This window comes from Mustela putorius, unplaced genomic scaffold (genome assembly GCF_011764305.1).
Source record: "Mustela putorius furo isolate JIRA1106 unplaced genomic scaffold, ASM1176430v1.1 tig00003870_pilon_pilon_pilon, whole genome shotgun sequence".
In the NCBI taxonomy this organism is placed as follows: domain Eukaryota; kingdom Metazoa; phylum Chordata; class Mammalia; order Carnivora; family Mustelidae; genus Mustela; species Mustela putorius.
The window spans coordinates 7,099,943-7,118,336 of record NW_025422022.1 but is presented as its reverse complement, the minus strand read 5'-3'; the positions used below and the strand labels follow the sequence as shown (position 1 = coordinate 7,118,336).

Below are 18,394 nucleotides of genomic sequence, written 5' to 3'. Positions count from 1 at the left end.
GACTTCTGATTACCATGTTGGTGACTTCAAACTGTTTTCCAGTTCTGATATGTCTTGAACCCCATTTCCGACAGGACAACAGATTATTGGTCAAATTCTCTTAGATTTACCTTGAACATTTCCATATGTAGGTCAATATGAGCTTATTGTTGTCCTTAATTTTCCCTCTTCCTCAACAAATGCTTTTTTCCTAATATGTTCATTCACTCTTTGGATGAGCTACCTGAGCCAGAAACCTTGGAACCATTTTTTATTCTTGGAACCATTTTTTATTCTTTTCTTGGAGACCCCATATTGAAACAGTCTGCAAGTCCTATTCACTTTGGCTAAATACCTCTCAGATACTCCTGTTTATCCCGCCGCCTCTCCAATTCTCTTTTCCCCTATAAGGATGCTGTTGGCATTTGGGGGTGTTAATGGTAGAATAGTATTCCCTCACACAATATGTTGAAGTTGTAGGCCTCAGTACCTCAAAACGTGGTCTTATCTAGAAACAGGGTCATTGCAAATGTAAGCTAAGTTGAGGTCACATTGGAGTAGAGTGGGCCCTTAATCCAATATGGTGTCTCTATTTGTAAAGACACAGACAAATGAAGAGAAGAGAGCCATGGAAAAGTTGAGGTAAAGATTGGATTATTGCTGTCACTAGTCAAGGAATGCTTAAGGCCGCCAGAAGCTGGAAGAGGCAAGGAGAATCTTTCCTCCTCCACCCAATCTTTCCTCCTCCACCCACCGACCCCTGACCATCGCTGGAAACTACAGAGAAAGCATGGCCCTGCCAACACTATGATTTAAAACTTTCAGTCCAGAACTATGAGAGAATACATTTCTGTAATTTTTAAAAAAAAATTTTTTAAGGATTTTTATTACTTGTCAGAGAGAGAGAGAGAGAGAGCACAAGTAGAGGGAGCAGCAGGCAGAGGGAGAAGTAGACTCTCCACTGAGCAAGAAGCCAGACGTTGGACTCGATTCCGGGATCCCGGGATCATGACCTGAGCCGAAGGCAGAGGAGTAACCGACTGAGCCACCTAGGCATCCCCATTTCTGTCATTATTTAATCACCCATTTTGTAGTTATAGCAGCCCTAGGGAACTCATATAGGGGGTGAGAGGGATCTTCATCATTTGAGACTCTCAAGCACATTTCAGGAAGCTTGGTGTCTTTGCCACCCTTCCTGTTATCATGACAACAAAGAACAGCCATGCCATCCTTCTTAAAGCTCTACACTTCTACTCATAGTTGAGCAATACTAGTTGGTCATCATCTAAGCGGTAACTCATTCTCAGAACCCTTTGGACTGGACCCTATTATTTCCCCCCTACAGTCAGAGCAGTATTTCTAAAACATGGAAACCCCCCACCTGCCATACCCTTCCCTCTGAAATACTCCAGGGGCTACTGAGAGTGGCAGGATGGGGACCAGACACCTCAGTATGGCACCCACTGGCCAGGCCTCCCACAAGCTGACTCCTTCTCCTGCTGTAACTTTCTTCACCTATTTGGTCGTTCTTCACCCAATTCAACTTATTTTCCGTTTTAGAAATGGAACTCTATTCTTTGGAAAATGGTGTATGTGATGGCATGCTCTCCATGCTTTCCCGTGTTCCCTCTCCTCTCATTTGTCTAATTTCTCTTTAGATCACAAGTCTCGGGAGGGAAGTCTTCTGTAGCCCAGTCTGAGATAGGTGTCCATCCTGGTTTCTCCCATAGCATTCTGGATGTCACTGTAACACTTCCCACTCTGGATTTTATCCCCAGATTTTATTTGTCTTTTCACTCATCTGTCTCTACCAACAGAATGGCATTTCTGTGGGTGAGTGACAATGTTGCTCATCTGTGAAAATCCAGAGCCCATGTATATTAGCATTCTATTGCTGCTTTCCCACACTACCACAAGCTTGTGGCTTAAGCAACACAAGTTTACTATTTTGCAGTTCTGGAGGTCAGAAGTCTGCAGTGGGTCTCACTGGGCTAAAATTAGGTAACAGCAGAACTACATTTTATTCCAGGGAGAATGTTTCCTTGCTTGTTCCGGCTCCTAGTCGCTGGCCTTCTCCCTTGCCTCCTGGATCCTTTCTTCCATCTGTAAAGCCAATGAATTTGGGCCAAGTCTTTCTCACACTGCCATTCTTCTGGTTCTCCTTCTGGTTGTCGCCTTGTGTCTTCTGCTTCTCAATTTCACTTTTTAAGAACCCTTATGAATTTCTTGGGCCCATCCAAATTATCCTTAATATTCTCTTTATTTAAACTCAACTGATTAGTAAACTTAATTCCATTCTGCTACCTTAATTCCCCTTTGCCATATAATTTCACATAATCACCTGTTACAGGGATTAGGTATGGACATATTGGGGATTGGAGAGGGAGTGGTTATCCTGCCTACTATGTCATCACAGGGCCTGACATATATGTTCATAGAATAATGATCTGGTGAACGAGTGAGTTGTTGTCCCGTTAAACCAGCTTCCACGAAGGAAGAACCCTTTCCTTCTTTCAGGTTTCAAATAAAGGGGCTCACTTTCAGACAGTCTAGAGTTTCTTCTATTGCTAAAGTGATGGAGAGTTCCTCATGGCAAGTCAGCAGACAGGAGTTAGAAAACTCTTTCCAGTCGTGTCAACTTGGGCAAATCGCTTAACTTCCTGATGCTTTAGTTTGCTTAGCTTCTGAAAAAGTCTGAGGGACTCTGATGAGGCTTTCTCCACCATTAACACGGTATGACCTATCCATGTATTAGAATGACTCCCTGAAATGCTGACCACTAAGCCTTAGGAAAAGACTCACAGTCACTGAGGATTCCATGTTCCAAAACTAGATAAATGGAACATGAGGAAAAGAGAAATGAGAAATACTCAAATAAAAGAACTACATGAAAATAAAAAAATAAAAAATAAAAAAAAATAACTTGCTTTAAAAAATGCTACATTTAGACTATGGCTAGGTATAGCAGAAGAAGGGAATATGGAAAATTTTAGTGCCATTTATCCATAGTGTCTTTTAAAAGGATTATTATGCACAGCTGATGAGTGATGGGTTTTGGCTGTCTACAAATCCCTAAGGACTTCTGTTCACAGTCGAAGAGAGTTTAAGAATGCATTCCATGCTTTTTTTTTTTTTTCCCAAAGCAATTTCGGTCTTTTTTTTTTTTTTTTTTTATTACCCTGATGGATCATAGAAATCTTGTTTGATATCGGGTCTCTATAAGGACTGGGCATGGAAGGGGGATATATGTGTGTCATATGAAATGTGGCTGAAGTTCAGAGAAATAGGTTTCATTTAATAGCTGAATACTGGATGACCTGACCATTCTTCTCAGCCTCTGGCAGCTCACCCCGTGAGCGATAGAGGAGTCGCCTGCATGAACTGAGGAGTAGCTGCTGGCCTCAATGTGATTTTGCAGTGATCTGTGTGCTCTATGGCTTCCTTCATAACCAACAAATCAATTCCCACTATACGTATTACACACCCCAGTGGCAGAGGCCATTTATTATCCTTTTGATGGTCATACTCTTTGTACATAACCAAGAAAGATTACAGAGGAAGGAAAGAACAGTTGAAATGTGGATCAAGAGAGTGTACAATGGCACTGGTTTTTTATAATGTGCCTTACATGTAGACAGGAATAAAAGAGATGCTTGCTTTCAAGAAAATTTCGAAACATGGATGCAGAATTTTCTTTTGAATGAAATATATTTCAAGAACAATATATGGAGGCATAATTGTGGCTGTAATTCTCTATCTGTACCCATCTGGAGTTCAGGTACAAATTCAAAATGATTAAAAGAAAAGGACTATCCCCGTCGTATGTACTCTTTGACAAGTTCTCTTCACCCAACAAGCTTATTGATACTTACTTTTATTTGCCATCATCTAACATCAGCTAAGTCCTGTATTAATTTCTAACTTCGCAGTATATAATTTTTCAGACTCTAAATGATTGATTCCAGGTCTTTTCTAATTATCGGGATCCAGATACTATAGGTATCACTGTTAAACAAACAAATAAGAACAAATACTGATTTGTTTCACTAGGTACAAAGTAATTATTTTGAATTCGATGTAAGTGATTCATGGTGACATTTTAGTGTTCTTTGCCCTAACGCAAGCGCCCCACCAACAAATATGTGTATCTGAATGTGGGTGGGAAATATTTATCAGTGAAACTAATGAAAAAATTATGACTTTATAGTGGGCTCTGTGCATAAACATTTAAATTGCTTAGTCATTTATATCAATGAAAAGAACAGTGGAAATTTCCAAAGGTCAAATAAGCTACTGTCTCTTCTGTTTTGCATCATCTGAGATTTTCTGGGTTTTTGCAAACCACACAATGCCAAATCTGTATTTGATTTTCTCTTCTCTTTGAAGAGGCACAATAGCAACAGAATAATTAACTGAAGAGCAGCATGCACAGAATATTTGCTTTAGCAGTGTAGAAAATTCTGGGTTTCATTTCCCATGATGATAAATGTAGTAAGGTATTCTGGAATCCTTCTATGAGGACCCTATTACCATTGGGAAACCAAAACCTCTCAGGGGTCTGTTTCCTGTTTAGTTGTTCCTTGTTTGTATAATTGAAAAGCAGGCTCAGTACAGACTGCACGTCGATGGCTTGGATGATGCTCCACACCTTCATGGGAAAATACACACAAGAACAACAAAAGGGAATTGTCAGTGTCAAGTTCAGTGCCTCATGAGTCCTGCACAGACCAAAAGGCTAAAGTCATGGATTGGAATTCTAAGGGAAATATGGGTTTTCTTTTACTTTCTGTTGTTATCAGCGTTTTTTTTTTTTAAGATTTTATTTATTTATTTGACAGAGAACACAAGTAGGCAGAGAGGCAGGCAGAGGGAGAGGGAGAAGCAGACTCCCCACTGAGCAGGGATCCTGATGTGGGACTCGATCCCGGGACCCTGAGATCATCACCTGAGCAGATGCTTAACGGACTGAGCCTCCCAGGATCCCCTTAGTTGTTATTATTTTTTAATTTTATTTCTGCAAAGACTCTTGTTTCTATTATTTATCTTCTCCTTTTCACAGATCAATTATCATTATATTTAGTCTTCAGAGAGAGATAAGCTTTTGTATATACAATCTTTTGAATCTATGAATTTCATTTCTGTTATGTTCTCACACTGCCTCAACTGCTGCTGAGATACCTCCTATCATACTAGCTTCTCCTTTGGAAAGATGCTTTTAATCAGGACCATTTCTGGTTGAGAAATTTACTGAATTACTCTAGAATATTTTTCTAGAATAGAATCAGACACGCTAGCACAGGACTTGGAGCCTAGTTATTATAAAGATTGATCACTGATGTAACAAAACTGACATTTTGTTAAGCTGGTGATGGTATACACTGATGATATTTACTATTTCAGTGAAGCAACATATGCATATCCTGTTTATATCTCTTTAAAAATAAAAGGAATCACATCGTCTCCTACATTTCTTGGGCTTGATGGAAGGCCAGCCTATTTCAAAGTAGTTCAGGTAAATATGGGAAGAGGGTAAAGCAGTGGATTGAGTATTTGTTATTTTGTGATGGACGTGCAGGTTTTGCAGTGTTCAGAGTCTTTCATGCTTCTTAGTCATCATACTGACCCTGGGGTGTGGGTACTGTTAGCATACCCCCTTTCCAATATGAGCAAACTAAGACATTGAAAGGACTTCTATGTAGACAGAGTCCAGAGCTTATACTTGTAGTCACTAAGCTATGGAAACTCTATTGTATATTCCCTGCAGGGGAAAGGACAAGGGAGAGGGAGAGGCAGACTCCCCACTGAGCTGAGAACCCAATGTGGGGCTTGATCACAGGACCTAGAGATTATGACCTAAGCAAAAGGCAGACACTTAACCATTTGAGCCACACTGGCTCCCCATGCCTCTACCTTATTTTCAGATACTTCTTCATCTTCTTTCCTGCAAAAACTCTAATTTTAGAAACTTTGAAAACATCTCTTGATCCCAATACCAAACAGAGAGAGGAAACCTGATTGAAATCAGAATACCCTGGATGTAATTATTTTATGTTTAGTTTCAACAGAATGTCAGTATTATATTAAGGAATAAGAGAACGTCAAAGTTTCAAATTCTCATTTGCATACGTCCAATGGCATATTAATAACTCATTATTAATTAATAGTTCATTAATAATTAATGACATTAATAACTCCTGTATTAATAACTCATTTTTTAAAATAGTTAACTTTTAACAAGGCATATACAAATAACAAAATCTAATTTTAATAAAGGTCGCTGTGGGTAGGTGAGATAAACAGGAATATATAATGGATTTTAAAGATTTTTTAAAATAAGTTTATTACTTATAATAATTCATTTCCATATTTATCTTACAATGTCTTATTGTAAACTACACATAACATAAAATTTATCATCTTAACCATTTTTAAAAATATAGCTCAGCAATGTTAATTACATGTACATCATCATGCAACCAATCTCCACAACTTTTTCACCTTGCACAATGGAAACCTTATACCATTAAGACCCTCCCCACTCTGACCCTGGTAAAATTCATTCTACCTTCTATCTTCGTGAATCTGACTACTCTAGCTACTACATATACGTGGAATCATAAAGGATTTGTCTCTATCTCACTGGTTTAATTCATTTAGCATAATATCCTCTAGGTTCATGTACGTCATGGCAGGTGTCAGCAGTTCCTGCCTTTTTAAGGCTGAATGACATTTCATTTGATGGACAGTTAGGTGGCTTCTACCTCTTGGTTCTTGTGAATGATGCTGTTATGAACAGAGGTGTACAAATATCTGTTTGAGATTCTGCTTTGAATTCTTTTGAATCTATACCCAGAAAGAGTATTGCTGGATCATATGGTAGTTCTACTTTTATTTTATTATTTAATTTTATTTAATTTTATTATTTTTAGAGAGAGGGAGAACATAAATGGGAGGGAGGGTACAGGGAGAGGAAGAGTGAGAATCTCAAGCAGCTCCATGACCAACACTGAGCCTAACATGGTGCTAGATCCAACGACCCTGAGATTATGACCTGAGCTGAGATCAAGAGTTGGACGTTCAACCAACGGAACCATGCAGGCACCCCACAGTAGCTCTATTTTTAATTTCTTGAGAACCAGCCATATGGTGTCCCGAAACAATCACACCAATTTACATTCCTACCAGGAATGTACAAGAGTTCCTATTTTTCCATACCCTCCTCAACACTTGTTATCTTCTGACTTTCTTTTCTTTCTTCTTTCTTTTTTCTCTTTTGGACAGTCACCTTCCTGACTGATGTGAGGAGATACCTCATTTTGATTTTGTTTTCCATTTCTGTTTACATGCTTCTTTCCATGGTTCCACTTTTATTTAATTTATTTTTTTATTACGATATGTTAGTCACCATACAGTACATCATTAGTTTTTGATGCAGTGTTCCACGGTTCATTGTTTGTGTGTAACACCCAGTGCTCCACGCAATCTGTGCCCTCTTGATACCCATCTCCACGGCCCCTCTTAGTCCTCCATTATAGCAAACAGAAGCTCAAGTAATCTGAGTCCAAGTATTTAAGAAATAATTTCATTCCATTTCACTTTCACAATGTCTTTATTATGGCTTCACACTATTTTATTGCTGGGCATGTACCTTAAGCTCCAAATTCATTATCGCTGTGTTTGTAGCTGTTCTTCTGCTGCCCGTGGTACTGGACCTGGGGGACTCCTCAAGCATCTGCATTTCGTGCTGGTGTCTGTGTTTTCGGAGCTTCAGCTAGCTCAGTGGAGAAGCCAGGGCTTCTGGTACATCATTCTGCTGATGGCTTCCCTCTGGTTCCTGAGGCTCTACCTGCATTATCTTAGCCAGTGGCTGTTCCTCCGGGCCATTTCCACTCCTGTTACAAAGTGAGTGCTTTCCCCTACAAGTCAAAGGGATGAGTTTTCATCTTGATTGGCCAAATGAAAGTGCAAAACTCCTCTCAGTCCATTTAACCAAAGACCTAAAATGTGGGTATGATTTGAAGAGACAAAAATGTCTTTACCTAAGAGCAAGAAGGTCGATTACAGTCATAGTCTCATCTTATGGGCCTGTATAGACAACACGTATCAGGCACATCAATATTTCTCTAAAATTTAGCAGATTCAAGTATGTTCTACCCTCTGAGCAGAACTCAAAAAGGAATTTAGCAACTGTATTTTATTCTGTTTTGATTTTATCAGAGTGACGTGGGCTGAAGGTATTTTAGAAGTAATGTAAGTGTGATTTATCACCTATGCTGAGGGAGGCAAAGATTGCTTCTTCTGCAAAATGATTGAATTCAAACAATTACCAAACTCAAGCCCAGACAGCTTTCTGGGCCATTATACTTTGGAAAAAGACGACACTTTGCAGGTTATCTCTCCACAAACCTGATTCCATAGACACTGTACATAGACAAACAGATAGAAATCAGTAGAAGTAAAATTCATTTTCTCAAATGTAGATGTTGCAGATAAAAATAAAGATGTGTGTATGTTTTCAATTAAGAAGATCACAAACAACTTTAAGCCACTGTGAAAAAGAATATGTGTGTATTTTATACATACACACATAGAGTTTTTGACTATGCTTTGAAATTAAATCACAAATATATAAATGACCTGGAATATGCACATTTACATATACTAAATTACCATATCTCCTAGAGAGAATTTTTAAATGGATATATTTCTTCCTTTCTACACCCCCCCTTTTTTTTCTTGCTCTCTCTCTTTTTTCTTTCTTCTGGTGAGGGATTCCAAAGCAGAAAGGACAAATGTCATATGCTTGAGCTAGTTGTTTTTGGTAATGCTCTTTTACTTCTACAATTAAAAAAAAAAAAAAGGAAAGCTCTATTTTTTTTGGTTGTTAATAAAATGGGACTGCAAGAAAAATGTCTTGGCAGCCCAGTTTATCTGATTTCTTAAGCATCAGAAGACCTAAGATAAGATAGGGTATTTTGTTGGCTATTGTCTAGATCTGCAGGCTCGAATCCTACATTAGCTTCATGTCACACTGGAGTTATGAGACATGACAGTAACCACAGTGACTAGGAGCATTTCTTCTCCTACTGTTCTGTGTTGGGTCCTCTGCTGTGAAACGTACACACATTACTTCATTTGACATTCAAAAGCATAAGAACAACGCATAAAACTTCCTCCAAAGCATAGGTCAAGGAGTGGATAAAATGAAGAACTCTTTTTTAGTAGAGAGCCGGGAAAGAGGGTGTGTGAGCAGAATGACTGTGGCTGAAATAGAGGGGAGGGAAATCTTAGAGCAGAATGAGATCTCACTTGGCCATAGAAAAAGGGTAGCAACACCTGGGTCAAGGCTGCCTGAATGAGTGGGCTCACCTTGGATTTGACCCTTCAGTTATTAGGTTGTGTCAAGTTGTCCCTTTTCAAACAGCTAAGGGATAGGATATTTTTACTCATAGCAGAGCATTGTTGTTCTGTATTTGAGGATCTATCTAGGGGAATCACTCAAAATTCATCAGGTATATTAAGACTCGAAAGAATGATTAAACTGGTTTACATTTCTGGTTTTAGATAGAGGTTGACTCATTACTATGTCCACTGGTATATTTTGCATTCCACACTGCCTACCTGTGAGTGTGTATTATCTGCAGGGAAGTTCTTAGAGAATGCTCTGCTCAGTGGGTAGAATTATTTTTCTTTCTATGGTTGCCTATGACATAAGAACAATGGCCAAGATAGAATTTGCCTTCTACTGGAAGGGGAGCTCTTGTGGTGGTCCTATGGGGTTGGGAAAAGATGAAACCTTCTAATACCCAATTTGGGGGTAATATTAAGTGTCAATTTTTCTATATGAAAAAAAGAAAGCATATAAACTAAAAATTATTTTGTATACCTGGCGTCTTGTGTAGTTTCTCTTGTTTACACAGACGTGGTTGCTTTGTTTTCCCACAGATTCCATTTTTCCCCTTTCACGGTGGAGCTTTGCTACCCAACTTCCTCACTTCAAATCAGAGAAGAGTTGCTCGTGGTTGTGGTGGGACCTTTAGTGCTGAATACAGTGGTACTTCCTTTGGTTCTGATCAGATGGGGCTGTCAGCTACTGTTTGCCTCCTGCCCTGACATCTTGTCAAAGTTAATCATTACCATGGGACTATGGACAATTCTAGACCCACTGGCAGTGTTTATAGTGGATACTGCCCTGGGGGTAAGTCAAGTAAAATAATCGGGATATGAGTTCTTGACATAAAATTTAGCTTTAGTGCATGAATCGGTTGATGTGGGAAGTTCCAGTAATCATGAAAATGTCAATATTTATCTTAAATTGAAGTTATTAAGTTTTTCCTCATCATAAAAATGATGGATGTCTATTATAATCAACTGAAGTGTTTTTAACAGTCTTAAATGAACATTTGCAGAATAAGCAGGAAATAATGTTGGCAATCACATTCAAACTAATTGGTGCATTTTCACAATTATTACAGAGAAGTTTTATTTGGTAACTTTTTGTTGGTGACTCTTTTTAGTAATAAAGATTTTCATAGCCAAACTTTATTTAAAAAGGAATCATACAGTAGTTCCTTCAATTGGTTAGGTTACTTATTTTCTTTGATTTAATACTGTTCTGTAATAAATAGACTCAAAAAAGTAGAGATTTAAACAATTCTAAGTAATAAATGAAATTTAAAAACTTACTCCATAGGCACTTATTTTGACTTTCATCATGCTCACGAAATGAAAGGAAATCTGAATTTTAACTACATTTTTATACTGTAGAGCTGGCTATGAAACATAGCTCTAAGCAAGAGAGCAGATGGATACTATAAATACATCAATGTGATCAAACAGTCATTTATAAAATTACCTTAATTGATCAATACTATTCCATAACTGGTGTATTTGTCCTTTCTAGAAGAAAAAGAAAAGTTCTGCAATTGGTTTATATGTGTCGAGACTGTATCCATTGTGCCAAATAGATCACAGAGGTGAGGCCTTCTGATGGACTCTCCTCATTAACAGTGTTTGAAATGCACTTGTAGAACTGAAGACGAATCGCTGTTCAGAGTGATTGGTGAGATCAGTCCCCCCCCCCGTCCCCCCCCCCCCCCCCCCCCCCCCCCCCCCCCCCCCCCCCCGGTGCTGTGGTCGCAGCGAGGAGGGGCAAACCCAGTCATTGTTTCATTTCTTCTCAGGTTGCACTCTGCCACAGCGGGGCTTCTCCCACTTTTCTGGGTTTATTCCTCCCCTGGGGATCTTATTAAAATACAAATTCTGAGTCAGCAGCTGAGGGGTCTGAGATTCTGCATAGGTATTTGTAACAGATACCTACGTGATGCCAGAGATGTTGGTTCGTGTACCAGATCGCACTGCCACAAGGTTCTAGGCTCCTTACTCTCCCTTTCCTTTTGTTTGCTCAGGGTTCCTGGGGTGTTCTCAACAAGACTGGGGGCCCAGATGCACTGAGTCCATTAATGGCCTGTTAGGCTTTGAGTGAGGATTCTGTTTATTTCTAGTAGCATTACCTCTGCTAGAAATGCTCAGAATCTACAGACAAATGTGATAGTTGAGTCTGGAACCATGCAGACCATTCAGCGTTATTAAAAGGACTTAAAGCAGTGCTCATGGAGCCTGCCAGTATATCCAGTTTCTAGTCCTGCTGCTGAGGGTTGAAGGAAGAGCCGAGCACCAAGGAAAGTTTGTCAATGTTTGGAAGGCTGACGTGTTTCCAATTCCAGCCAGCAACGACTGTCTGAAGTCTCAGTACCATTGCACACCTTGATGACAGGTCAGAATAGGTGTGTTTTCAACCCCATCTCTAAGTCACCCCTACCCCCATCATAGGCTGCATTCTGGTTCTAGGCAAATTGTGCTGGAGCCAACTAGGTTTTGTCCAGATTCTGACTTCCCTCAGACTTCTGGTTAGCGAGGGAAGGACCGAGTGATCAAGGTTGGTTGAGCAGGAAGTGTAAAGGGGAACGCTGTTTGCTTTCCCCTGGGATCATATTCCATGGCATCTCCCAGTTCCTCCCAGATGCCTGATAGGCCTATTGAGCACATGGGGTGCCAGGCCAATCTCGGTGCAACCCCACAGGTGAAGCCATTTGGGGAGGATGAGCAGCTCTGTCATCTTCTGAGATCTCATCATAGGAGTGACTGCAGTCCTCCTGGAATGGCTTTCCTTATTCCAGTCAGGTCCTCTAGAGAGATTAATAGCTGAGTGGGCCACTGTATCAAAGACAGCTGACAAAATGAGCAGTATAAATTTACTCTGGGGCCTCTGATGTAATCTACAGGAAAGTCGCCTCCAGCAGGGCCATCTCAGCACCAGTTCAGAGGTCTGTAACCTGATGGAAGCTGACTTGGATTCTAAAAGATGAGTAGAGCACCTATATCTTTCTCCACTTGGAAAGAAAAGCTGAAGTCTCGTTCCTAATCTGCACGATTATAGACTCTCCGGTCAGAATCCATTAGGCTTCTTGCAGATGACATCTACTTTTGCTGTCATTAAAAAAAAACCTTCAAAGGTGCAGGTCACCCACAGAGCAGCAGCCTTGGAGTCCACACATGGACATGCCCATTAATTAAATCAAAATTCACATTTTAACATGAGCTCACCAAGTTTGAGAAGTACTGCTCTAAAGCGGTGGTTCTCAAAGTGAGGTCCCTGGGTAAATAACATCAGTTTCACCAGGGAACTTAATTGCAGTGCAAATTGAAATGCAAAATCTCAGATCCTGTACCAAATCTATAGGGTCAAAACTCTGGGAAGGAGCCCAGCCTCTGAGAAGGGGCTACTGTGTTTTAACAGCCCTTCCAGTTGATTTGTATGCTCATTAAATTCAGTGAACTACCACTCCACATGCGGTCATAGTTATCATAGATTGAAAGTCACTCATGAGATTCAACTTGCCTGGGTTCATACCTACAGTTCTTTCAGCACTTCCTTTTAGCAGAGAAAGTCAGGGATCACTTGTACTTAGTTGATCCTCATCAGCTAGCCAAGAAAGAGGCTACCTTATTTTACTGATACATTTTGTTCTGGATTCTTTTTCTTTCTTTCTTTTTTTTTTTTTAATGGCAATCCAGAAGGAGATGTGGCAGATGGAATGGTTTGAGGCTGACGCATGGGTGGCTGTTGATGTTGCTAATAACATTTTGTTAGTCTCTCAGTTTGCTGGCTCAGAGGTTGGCAATGCATTCCTGGACCCCTGTTGATGAAACAACAATTCCACCAAGTTCATAAATTCTTTCTCTGCCTGAGCCTCAATCTAGATAAAAAGTAGAGGAAGAATTTGCTATTGAATGTTTTAATTGATCAGCATGTATTTATTGACTATACTCTCTGCACAGGATTTTAAAAGAAAGAGAGTAAGTATGGCATGATTTCTGTCCTCAATGTAGACAGATAAGGATAACACATAAGAACAAAGATCAAACAAGGGTAGAATAAAAGTGTCTTCGTTCAGCAAATCATTCTTGAAAATCCATTAGACATTATAATGGATTAATGGAAACAGCATTGACTTGGAGTGAGGGAAAGTGGGTTCTGGTCTCAGCTCTGCCATTTCTCAGCTATATGATGCTGGGTAAGTCGGTCTTCAACTTCTTCATATGTACCACCAAAAAGTAATAATACCTACAAATAATAACACATACCTTACTCATTTCACAATATTGTTGGGACAACCAATTGGAAATATTGAAATATCTAAAGAAATACTGAAATATTATTGAAATATTGAAAAATATTAAATATTATTGAATAATGAATATTGAAAAATTATTGAAAAATTGAAAAATCTAAGGCATCATACATATAAACTGTACAATATAGGATGTAAGAGTCATTGCCCATGATCCAGGCAGGAACTTCCAGTCTAGTTAGAGAATCACACACACAAGACTAAGCATGGGCAGTATGTGATGAATGCCATGTGGTAGGCATATCACCTGTTCCTTCATATCTTTCAAGTCTTTGTTCAAATGATACATTTTCTGATTACGGTATATAGTAATACACATCTATCCCTCCTGTACTTTTTTCTGCTTCATGTTTTTCTTCAAAATGCCATCTTCTAACCTACCATCCTAATAACTTAATCTTGCTTACATGTTTATCCACCACCTCCACCCCAACTTAAATGTAAACTCAAGAACATAGGGCTTTTGTCTAATTTTATTCACTCTTCTATCTTCAGAGCTTAATGACACATGGTGGACATTCCCAAAATGTGTGTGGACCAAGTGAATGATTAGCATCTGCTGATTAGATTACATTATGGGCAATATGTATGTATCAATTTTAGTATGTGTTGTCAGTGAATACCACATCTGTTTCTTTACCTTTAAGAAATAGCAGAAGGGGAAGATCTAGAATAGGAGAAACGTATGACAACACTTACAGATCTTCTGCCTGAAGTCCAAGCAACAGATTCACATTCTGCAAGGTTGACCCATTAACAAATACAGAATATAAAAATCGAAATTTTCGTGTGGCGGTGAAAGAAACATCAGTTGAGAGTCAGAATATCTGACTTTGAGTCATTGTCCAAGTGTTAAAGGATATTCTGATGTAAGGAAAATATGGATTAAACTGAGTTTCTGTTTTTATTTGTACATATGTGATATGGATTAGTTCTGAATATGTCCATTTAAGCTATACTTATTTATTTGTCAGTTTAAAAACTAAAGAAATTCTTCCTTCTTTCTTACACTGAAGAAAATACACTTTATTTACATTTATATTACATACTTCTTTCACCTAATACCATAAGAGTCATAATTACAGAGCATTTATGTTTTATAAAAATCAGAGGTCAAAGATATCAAGTGTCAATGTTCTAGGTCCTTAACATTAAACATTAGTTTTTAAAGACCTCATTGCCTTATATTTATTTCTAACTCAGTATAGAATGTATTGTCCCTTGTCTAAAAGAAGGACTTATTGTTAAATTGGCGTAATGTAAACTTTGGTTTTCAAGCTCACATTAAATAGACTGATAACTTTTTTTATAATTTTCTAAAATAAGCTACCTATTTTATGCATAGTACAAATTAAATTCCTCTCAAATCTGCTTCAGAGAGAAAAAGATCTTTCCACCATCATATTTAATTTCTTTATATCTTGTGCTCATTAAATTCAGAAGTTAATAGTACATAAATAATACATGGCTTTTACTTTATGAATTACATGTAGAGTATACACATTTAAAAGCTTATAGGGAAAATGAGAACACACACACACACACACACACAACAACAACAACAACCTGGTAAACCAGCTATGGAAACCCAATCTGTTTCTTTTCCTTTATATAGCTGAAGATCTAGTGATCTTTAGTACCTTGAGAATTTAATTTAAAAACAAATATGGTATCATATGGTTTTTATGTATTTAAATTCGTCTAACTCGATGAATGGTATTTCCATCCTATTTCTTACATTTGTATTTTCTTTCCTCAGCGGCTTACACATAATGACGAGACTCCTGTAGCTGATGCAGCAAAGCTGTACTGGGTATTTGTGAGAACCCAGCATTCGGGAATTCCTGGTGTAATGCTCACGGTGCTCATTTACATCCTGCTGTTCATTATTTCTTCTTTAATTTTCTATTTGTGTTGTCTCAGGTAAGGTGTTTCAATCCTCTTGGTTCTTAAGTGTGTTCAGCCTCCAGTCTTATTGTGCAGTGAGGTTGTGAGAATATGGTTAAAGAAGAGAAGTTAGAACCACGTCTACATGTCTAAGATAGAAATGTCCCTGGTTGGGGCACCTGGGTGGCTCAGTTGGTTACGTGTCTGCTTTCATCTCAGGTCATGATCCCAGGGTCCTGGGATTGCTCAGGCCCTGGGCTCCTCCTTGCTCAGCAGGGAGCCGGCTTTTCCCTCTCCCTCTGCCCCTCCCTGTCCCATTCTTGCTGTCTCATGTGTTCTCTCCCTCTCTCTCTCTCAAATACATAAATAGAATCCTAAAATAAATAAATAAATAAATATATATATATAATTTTAAAAAAAAGAAAGAGAAAGAAATGCCATTGGTTATATATAACATCTATCATGAAGACTGGCTGAGAAATGAATCAACTTTTGGGGAAACATTTTCTCCGTAATAGAGAAATTTTTCTGTAAAGCATTATACTGGTTTCTTCAAACTAGCGGCCAACAAGAAACAAGGAGTTGTTAATCCCTTGATATCCAAAAATATCCTGACAAATTTCCCAGGAAGCTTATGTAAAATTCTTTTTCTCTCTTTCTTCTAATCTTCCTTCCCATTCTTCCCACCCCTGCCAAATCACTAAAAGAATCATCCTTCAGCTTTGATCCTTAATATTGTAGGGTTTTGTTTTCCAGGTCACTCACTTAGCAAGCAAGGTGTGTGTGTGTGAGGAAAAATGAGAAAAGTAACAAATTCTAGGCAGTGTAAAAAGTGCTAGGAAGACTTTTTACTCTGTTGATAGTTCCCTTTGCTTTGCAGAAGCTTTTGATTTTGAAATAGTCCCGCTTGTTCAGTTTTGCTTTTGTTGCCGGTATTTCTAAAAGCCATGGATAGGAGTATCCATGAAATCATTGGCAAAACCAATGTCCTGAAATAGTCTCCTTGTGTTTTTTAATAGAATTTTTAGTTTCAGGTCTTATATTTAAGTCTTTAATCCACTTTGAGTTGATTTTTGTGTGTGTTATAAGGGTTTATTTTCATTCCTTTGCATGTGGATATCCAGTTTTCTCAGCACCATTTGTTGAAAAGACCATCCTTTTTTCCATTTTATATTTTTGGCACCCTTGCTGAAGATCGATTGACTGTATATGCATGGATTTCTTTCTGGGCTCTCTAGTCTATTCTGTTGGTCTATTTGTCTGTATTTATTGCTAATAACATACTGTTTTAAGTAGATCTGTAATATAATCCAACAACTCCACTTCTAGAAATTTACTTAATCAGGATTTCAAAGAGACATGAGCATTCCCATGTTCATTACAGCATTATTCACAATAGCCAAGATGTAGAAACAACCTAAATGTTCATCAACAGATGAATGGATAAAAAAAACGTGGTAGATACACATGATGGAATATTATTCAGGTTTAAAAAAGAAGGACATCTTTCAATATGTGGCAACATAAACATTGGGGACATTATGCTAAATGAATTAAACCAGTTACAGAAGGACAAACACTCCATGTTTCAACTTACATGAAGTATCTCAAATAGCCAAAGTCAGAGAAGCATAGTGTGGAATGGTGTTTGTCAGGGTCTAAGGGAAGGGGGAAATAGACAATAGCTTTTCAACAGACATAGTTTCAATTACGCCAGATGATTGAGTTCTGAGATCTTCTGTACAACACCGTGCCTGTAATTGACAGTACTGTATTATTTACTTAAAGAATTGTTAAAAGAATAAATTTTAAATGCTCTTACCATAATTAAAAAAAGAAGTGCTAGGAAGAGGTCAACACAAAAGTCTCTAAGAGCATAGAGAAAAGGAATCAATTCAGGTCTGGAGGAGGATTGGGGTAGCATCCAAACACATTGGTTGAAATACAACCCTTGAGTAATTTTCAAAGTTTTAATATAATCTCAGTGGAAGATAAATAGAGGGAAGAAAGTTCCTGGGCAAAGGGAAGGTGTATGAAACCATATGATCCTGAGAAATTATGACATAGTTGGCCACTCAAAAATATTTTAATATGGCTGGAGTATAGGATATGGGGCAATGGCAGTTGACTAAGATATGATTAGAAGTGTAGTCAAGGAATAGATGATAAATGTCTTGATATCATGTTGTGGAGCTTGAATTTGTTGGTAAAGTGAAAAAACTGAAAGATTTTCAATAACTTTAATTTTACGAAGATCACTCTACTAATAGAAGGGAAAGTGTATTTAATAGTGGTCAGGTTGAAAGCAGGAAAATCTAGTTACAAAGCCATTTCAATAGTCTAGGCAGCACGTCAAGTGCCTTCACTAAAAAGAAGGACACAGGAAATGGATATGGCATATCGAAGAGATAGTTGACATACATAGAACTTTTGACTTGTTGGAAATTGAAGGTGAAGGAAGGAATGACATTTAGTATAACCTTAAGTTTTGGAATTGGGCATCCATGGGAGGATGGTAGTAGCATTATCATAGACAAAGATTACATGGAGAACAAATATTTTTTTTTCAATACAATCAAGAAAGATTTATTAACTTCTAATATAGCATTAGGTTTGCTTTAACATTTTGAAAAATACTGCAAAATCATTTCTTATAAACAACATTTCTATTGTTATCTACTTCTTTAAAGAAGAATAATATTAACATTGTAACTTGTATGAATTTAAAATTTTGAGCTCCTGTAAAGGAATGGCAAAAAGGGAAATACATTGATTACATGTAACAGAGAAGAAAGTTACATTTTTACAAAAGTCATATTTTTGGGCAGTAAATT

At 38.1% G+C, this 18,394-nt stretch overlaps 1 protein-coding gene across 1 annotated transcript in view; it reads left to right on the top strand.

Annotated features, from left to right (window-relative positions):
• LOC101675906 overlaps positions 1–18,394 on the top strand; it is a gene marked incomplete at its 5' end in the record, with an annotated part of 303,240 nt that overhangs the window by 209,734 nt on the left and 75,112 nt on the right. Inside the window, 3 exons of the mRNA XM_004753752.2 lie at positions 7,663–7,881; positions 9,925–10,177; positions 15,433–15,596. Coding sequence (XP_004753809.2) covers positions 7,663–7,881; positions 9,925–10,177; positions 15,433–15,596 — 636 coding nt within the window. The remainder of the gene's footprint in view (positions 1–7,662; positions 7,882–9,924; positions 10,178–15,432; positions 15,597–18,394) is intronic.